Source organism: Thamnophis elegans, chromosome Z, assembly GCF_009769535.1.
Source record: "Thamnophis elegans isolate rThaEle1 chromosome Z, rThaEle1.pri, whole genome shotgun sequence".
In the NCBI taxonomy this organism is placed as follows: domain Eukaryota; kingdom Metazoa; phylum Chordata; class Lepidosauria; order Squamata; family Colubridae; genus Thamnophis; species Thamnophis elegans.
Window position 1 is genome coordinate 133988940 of NC_045558.1, and position 7542 is coordinate 133996481.

Sequence of the window (7542 nt, forward strand, 5' to 3'; positions counted from 1 at the left end):
TGGGATTCAGCCAGTTTGCACCTATTCGGGAGAACTGGTTCTTAACTTTCTAAGAGGTTCAGAGAACCAGTTGTTGGAAGAAATCTTCTTTTGGTTTTTCCCCGCTTTACAGGGCTAATCCTGTAAGGAAGGCAGGAAGGAAACATTCTGGTAGTGTTTCTAGCTTAATCTTTATTGCCCTGCTTACAGAAAATGCCTCTCCGGTTAAACCTTATTACATTGTAACAGCTAAGGCGAAGTGCCCATCGACCTCAGTGACCTTGAGTTAGCCAAGCCCACCCAGTCACATGACCACTAAGCCCCGCCTACTCACCTGGTCATTAGGACAGAGAACTGGTTGTTAAATTATTTGAATCCCACCACTGGACCACATCATACTGGAATTTAATGTAATGGAAATACAAGCAACATAATTTAATTCAACCAGTTGTCAACCCTGACACCCCCCTCGGTAGGTTTTAGCTCCGGGATGGGTGAAAAATGAGACTCAGCTTATTGTCAGCATCACTTCATTCAGTAATCAGGAAAGAAAACCACTGGACTCCATTTGTATTGAAATCAAGTGTGCTTTTACTAATTATAAATGAACAGTTGCAAAGCTAAGCTGAGTCTGGTTAATTAGGCGCGAAAGCTAATAATATAATGTATAATTCATTCCCCTCCCCTTGGCATCCCCGTGCACAGTCCAATCATATTTTCCCCAAATGTCAGGTGTGAGATAACTTCGAAAGGCATCACCAGAATGGAATGCTGGACTGTTGGCCTTGGCGGGAAACACCTTTCCTCCACATGCACAGTAAGGTGGTCAGTTCAGCATCTAGAAACTTCCTCCAGCACATCAATGATTCCCCTCCCAAATACCCTCCCTGTTTCAATGGCAGCCGAAGCAGCAGCAAAGCAGATGCTGACAGTGAGTGGGGGAGTAAAGATAGCTGGGGACTTGTAGCCAAAATAAAATTCTTTCTCCTGGTAACCAAGAATGTTCTCATCAGGTGCTGGGAATGCGTGGAGTAAAACCAACTGGAGTTGGGACTGTTACTTGGTTGGACCATGTGATGGACATGTAGACTGGGGGGAAGAATGTTGATTTTTAATTTGGGTGGGGAAAACCTTGGGACCTTCAGAGTCGGCTTCTCACCACATGCCTAATAAATTTGGACTTTGAGGAGCACCTTGGCCTTGGAGTTTTGATTGCAGTGAGTCTGCTACTTGTAACCCTGACACCAGTGTCTTAAACTTTAAAAGAGCTGATTTTAACAAATTCAGAGAGAGCCTAAGCAAAATTTCATGGATAAAAATCCTAAAGGTGAAAACAACTCAAGAAGCATGAAAACACTGAAAAATATCATCATAAAAGCTCAGTCCAACCCAATATCACTGAAAAGGAAAAACAAGAAATCCAAGAAGAAACCAGCATGGTTGAACAAAGATCTCTCTGATAAACTGAAAAACAAAAAAGGACAAAAAAAATGGAAAGAAGAGCACATAACTAAGGCAGAAGATAGCCCGAATCCACAGAGATGAAGTCAGGAAAGCAAAAGCTCAGAATGAACAAAGACTTGCAACAACAGTCAAAGATAATTTAAAAAAAAGTTTATTTCAACGTATAAATAACAAAAAAAAAGTCAAAGAAACAATTGGTCCACTAAAGAGAGAGGACGGCAAGGAAATAACAGTAAGTAGAGAGAAAGCAGAGCTGCTTAATTCATTCTTTGCCTTAGTCTTCACACAAAAATAAAATATAGCCCAACATACCAAAAACATAACTAAAAGAGGGACTAGAAATAAAAATCACTGTATTTTTCAGAGTATAAGACGCACCTTTTTTCCTTGAAAAAGAGGCTGAAAATCTGGGTGCGTCTGGGTGCATACATCGAATGTAACATTTTTTGCCTCCTGAAACCCCGCCCCTTCACCAAAATGGGCATGCATACCCTTATGGAGGCTTTCAGAGAGCTCCTGGGGGATGGGGAGGGCAGAAATGAGCAAAAAACAGGCCGTTTTTGCCCCCCAGCCCCCAGCAGCACTCTATAAGCCTCCAAAAGACTATGCCTGCAATTTTTTTGACAAAAAACAGTCCCATTTTTGCAAAAAGTGATCCATTTTTTGCTCGTTTTTGCCCCCCCCCCCAGCACTCTGAAAGCCCCTCAAGGCTATTCCTGCCTTTTTTTTTTTTTTTGGAAAAAAGGAGCCAGTTTTCGCAAAAAACTGTAGAGTGCAAAATCTTTTTTCCCCCTTTTGGAAAGCACTTGATCAATGTAAAATTCTCATCAATCAGTTAACTGATTGATGAGAATTACATTGATCAAGTGCTGTGCCAGCAGAAACAAAGTCTTAGGTGCTGCAGATTGTCAGCAATTTCCTTCTCCAGCACATGGATGAAAACACCTGGAAACATCTATCTACCTACCTACTGTATTTCTTTCTCTCCCCCCTTTATCTACCTATGTACCTACCTACTCTCTCTCTCTTTCTCCCTATCTACTGTATTTCTCTCTCTCTATCCCTTTATCTACCTACTTACCTACTCACTCTCTCTCCTTACCTACCTACTGTATTTCTTTCTCTTTCTCTCCCTTTCTATCCCTCTATCTATCTACCTACTTTTTAAAAAAAATTGCCTCTTCAAAACCTTGGTGCGTCTTATACTCTGGTGTATCTTATACTCCAAAAAATATGGTAATATAAACAAGAAAATGGTAAGAGAACACCTGTCTGACCTTGATGAATATAAATTACTAGCACTTAATGGATTACATCCTATAGTTCAGAAGGAACTGGCCAATGTCATCTCATTGTATTATATCTTTAAATTTTGTTGGAGCCCTGGGGAACTACCACACTGGAAAAGAACTGAAGTGGTTCCTATCTTCAAAAAAGGAAAAAACAACAACAACCAGACCCAGGAAACTACAGACCAATCAGCCTAACATCAATACCCAGGATGATACTGGAAAAGATAATGAATAACAGATCTGCCAACATCTAGAAATGAGTAAAGTAATAACTAGAAGTCAAAATGTGTTTGTTTCTGTAGAAGAGGTTCCACAAATCTACAGCGCCGTTTAAAACCAGTTCAAGCTCCCTCCCCCCACCCATCCGCACATCATCAAGATGAAGAGTGAGAGGAGGAATTCTGGGAGTTGAAGTCCACAAGTCTTAAAGCTGTCAAGTTTGAACACCCCTGGGTTTTTTTTTCTAAAGGTTTAGTGATGCAATAGTCTTGTAACTTGACAGCTTTAAAACTTGCACATTTCAATGCCAGAGTTTCTGAGCCAACATGACTGGAGGAGGAATTCTGGGAGTTGAGGTCCACAAGTCTTAAAGCTGTCAAGTTTGAACACCCTGTCATTTTTTTCTAAAGGGTTAGGGGTGCAAGGGTCTTGTAACTTGACAGCTTTAAGACGTGTTCTTCAAATGCCAGAGTTTCTGAGGCAACATTTTGGCTGCTAAGCAAGAGCGTTGTTGTGACTTTCCCCACATTTTACAAGTTGGCCATGCCCACCCAGTCAGATGGCTGGCAAGCCACTCCTACACGGTCACATGGCCAACAAGCCACTCCCACCCGGTCACATGGCCAGCAAGCCACTCCCACAAAGCAGGCCATACCTACAGAAGAGGTTCTAAAAATATTTGAAACCCACCACTGATACATCTTATACAAAACCTCTATTTCTTAAGCAAGGGTAGAAAAGGCAAATGGGGATAATTTTTCTTGTTCTTTTCTATTCTCCTGAGATTCCCAGCTTTATGAAGCAATGGCAGGACCTTGGGATTTCATCCGAGCAAAGCAAAGGGTGCTCTCTTGAGATCTGATCATTCCCCGCCCCCCCAGCGACAAGGATTTTTCAGAGGAGCCTGAATTCCCAATGGATCGATAACAAGGTTGCACAATGTGCATTATTACAAATAAAATATGTGGCACGATTATGTGCCTTTTTTAGAAAAGAGCTTTGAGCAGAGGGAGTTGGAAAGAGATGCTTGAGAGTGTGACAGAGTATCTGGAAGCAGCGTGAAGTGACAGGAGAGCTAGAGATCGCTTCAGCATAGAATTACTCTGAGAAAGGAGAACAAATTAAGAAGCTTATTCATCAGAACAATATTGAACAAGTATTCCATCTCAGTAATGGCTTGTTGGAACTTCATATCCATGAGAGTAGCTAGCTACCTCTAAACATGGAAAGGATAGATCTTGACAATTGGTAGATCAGACACTAACAAAATTCAGTACCAACTGGATATTATTCGGGTCTCTCCTTCCTAATGTTCTTGCTTGACAGCTTGGTGCCATAGATAGGCAAAATATGAAAATGAGAGAAATCGAACTGAAGCTGTTTCATAAATGTTAAATACTGCCTGAAGAAGAGGTGGTCGCTGAAGTATAATTCTTAACAGAGATTAACAGAGTTGGAAGGGACCTTATAGGTCATCTAGTCCTCATCCCACTCAAGCAGGAGACCCTACACCATTTCAGACAAATGGCAGACAAAGTTCTTCTCAAAAGTCTCAAGTGATGAAGCTCCCACAACTTCCGAAGGCAACTTTTGTTTCATTGGTTGATTGTTCTCACTGTCAGAAAGTTCCTCCTTATTTCTAGATTGAATCTCTCCTTGCTCAGTTTTCATCCATTATTATTCCGTGTCTGGACTTCAGGTACTTTGGAGAATAGCTTGACCCCTTTCCTCTCTGTGGCAGCCTCTCAAATTTTAGAACATTGCTATCATGTCTCCCCTGGTCTTTCTCTTCACTAGACTAGCCATGCCTGTAACTGTTCATTGTAGATTTTAGCTTCCAGTTCCCTAATCACCCTAGTTGCTCTTTTCTGCACTTGTTCTAGAGTCTCAGCATCTTTTTTAGAGTGCGGTGACCAAAACTGGCTTCAGTACTCTAGGCGTTGGTCTTACTAGGGTTTTTTAGAATGGTATTAGTACCTCACTATAGGACTCATGATTGAAAAATTCTCTTTTTTAGGTGACTCCCCTGATATCCATATCAGGTTCTGGAACAAAACCAGAACTTTTTATGTAAGATGAAGTGGACCTGTTCAGACCTGCTAATGAAGCTTGCTTCTTTGAGGAACCAAGGTTAAGAAATCATGGCATTTCTCCATCTTACACCATCCCCACCAGTCACAGAAAGGTTAGTGCTCTTCAAAAGACCCCTCCCCTCAGTTGCTAATGTGGTCTAAATTGTGTTCATTGCAGAGATAAATGTGGCGTACATTGCCTGAAATGGTGTGCGAAAACCAAACAACCCTGAGGCATTTTGTCCTCTTGGGGTTCCCATATCCACCCATATTACATGTCCCTTTGTTATTTTTTTTTGTGTGCATCTACCTGTTGACTCTTCTTAGTAACTTGCTGGTCTTCCTGGCCACGATCCATGAGCCTCAGCTACATAAGCCGATGTACTGGCTCCTTTGCCACTTAGCCATTGTGGACATCGCCACCTCCACCATTGTGGTACCCAAGATGATCGCTTCCTTTCTGGATGGCAACAAAGGCATCTCATTTGCAGGCTGTGTAACTCAGCTCTTCTTCTACCATTTCGTGGGCTGCACAGAATGCTTCCTTTACACCGTGATGGCTTACGACCGCTTCTTGGCCATCTGCTGGCCGCTTCACTATGGTATCCTCATGAACCGCAAAATTTGCCTTTGGCTTTGTATGGGCACCTGGTTTGGTGGGTGCTTGCATTCAATCATAGAGACAACCCTGACTTTTCACTTGCCCTATGGACCACGGAATGAGGTAAGCTACATCTTTTGTGACATCCCAGCCATGCTGAAGCTGGCCTGTGCGGACACCTCCTTCAATCATATGTTCACCTTGATTGACATTGGTCTCGTCGCCATGAGTTGTGTTCTACTTATTCTGGTGTCCTATGTCTACATCATCTTTGCTATCCTGAGGATTCGCAATAGCGATGGCCAACGACATGCCTTCTCCACCTGCACTGCTCATGTAATCTTGGTGATAACCTTTTATACACCTCTCGGTTTCACCTACCTGAGGCCAGGAGCAGAAGTTCACCTCGGAGGGGCAGTTGCTATATTCTATACCACGGTGACTCCTTTCCTGAATCCCATCATATATACGCTCCGAAACAAGGAGATGAAAAATGCCATCTTGAAATTAAAAGGCAGGAAATCTTAATTCTTGGATAACCTGAATGGCCAACTTTCTGAGTCGGTATTTATTCATTTAGTTAGTTAGTTAGGCACTCATATACAAGATAACAGATATAAGAATAAACATGAATAAGAACACAAGAAATGGGTACAAATAAATGGGGACAGTAGGACAGGGACTGTAGGCATGCTGGTGCACTTATGCATGCCCCAACTGACCTCTTAGGAATAGAGTGAGGTCAACAGTAGACAGTTTAAGGTTATAATTATGGGAGTTTGAGTATGTAATAACAGAGTCAGGTAGTGCATTCCAGGCATTGACCACTGTTGATGAAGTTGTATTTTCTGCAATCGAGTTTGGAGCGGTTTACCTTGAGTTTGTATCTATTGTGTGCTTGTGTATTGTTGTGGTTGAAGCTGAAGTAGTCATTGACAGGACATTGAAACAGATAATTTTGTGTACTACGCTTAGGTCAGACCATAGGCAGCATAATTCTAGGTTGTCCAAGCCCAAAATTTCAAGCCTGGTGGCATAAGAGATTCTGTTGTGAGCAGAGGAGTGGAGGACTCTTCTCGTGAAATACTTCTGGACTCGCTCAACTGTTTTAATGTCCAATATATAGTGTGGATTCCAGACAGATGAGCTGTATTCGAGAATTGGTCTAGCAAAGGTTTTGTATGCCTAGTTTGCAGTACAATATTACTGGAGAAGAAGCTTTGCAAGATTAGGTTAACAACTTTTAATGCCTCTTTGGCAATGATGTTACAGTGAGCTCTGGCACATAGATCATTTGAAATGAGTACGCCAAGGTCCTTGACAGCGGGGGGGGGGGTCATCTACGAGGTCAAATCTGCCTAGCTTTTATTTGGTGTTCTGATTTTTTTTGCCAATGTGTAAGACAGAGCATTTATTGGTTGAGATTTGGAGTTGCCAATTGTTTCACCATTCTGACACCTAGTCAAGGTCTTTTTGTCAGGGGTGTTGAATAGTTTTATGCCATCAGTGAAGAGAAGGAGAGATGCTATCTCATCATATTGTTTCCGCACCTCAACTTGATCTTGTCTTTTTTTTTTACTCCTTTCTTCTCGGAGATGGTTAAGGAGTGGTCAGACAAGAGAGGAAGAAGCCCATAGTCACTTAACAGTGAGGAAAAAAAACTGAAGAAAGACCCTTCTTAATGGATCAAGTCTTTAAAAGTGATGGTGGGAATTTTGTACTTTTAAATCTACAAGGTGTTACTAATGATCTGCGGTGGTGCAGTGGTTAGAGTCAGTGGTGGGATTCACCAGCTTGGTTGGTATGGCGTGACTTGGTGGGCATGGCTTGGTGGGTGTGGCAGGGGAAGGATACTGTAAAATCCCCATTCCCTCCCCACTCCAGGGATAGAACACTGTAAAATCCCCATTCCCTC

The 7542-nt window shown here is 42.1% G+C and overlaps 1 protein-coding gene across 1 annotated transcript; it reads left to right on the forward strand.

Moving 5' to 3' along the window:
* Positions 1-5231: 5231 nt before the first annotated feature.
* On the forward strand, positions 5232-7292 carry LOC116521860 (olfactory receptor 10G3-like). Its single transcript, XM_032236509.1, has 2 exons — positions 5232-6119; positions 7209-7292. The coding sequence occupies exons 1-2, from the start codon at positions 5232-5234 to the stop codon at positions 7290-7292; spliced, it is 972 nt and encodes a 323-aa protein (XP_032092400.1).
* Positions 7293-7542: the final 250 nt, after the last annotated feature.

Excerpts from the sequence above, each read along its gene's own strand:
- LOC116521860 (XM_032236509.1), top strand. The coding sequence starts at position 5,232 with ATGGTGTGCGAAAACCAAACAACCCTGAGGCATTTTGTCCTCTTGGGG. Across the intron at positions 6,120-7,208 it reads TCCGAAACAAGGAGATGAAA|CTTTCTTCTCGGAGATGGTT; the intron begins AATGCCATCTTG and ends TTTTTTTTACTC.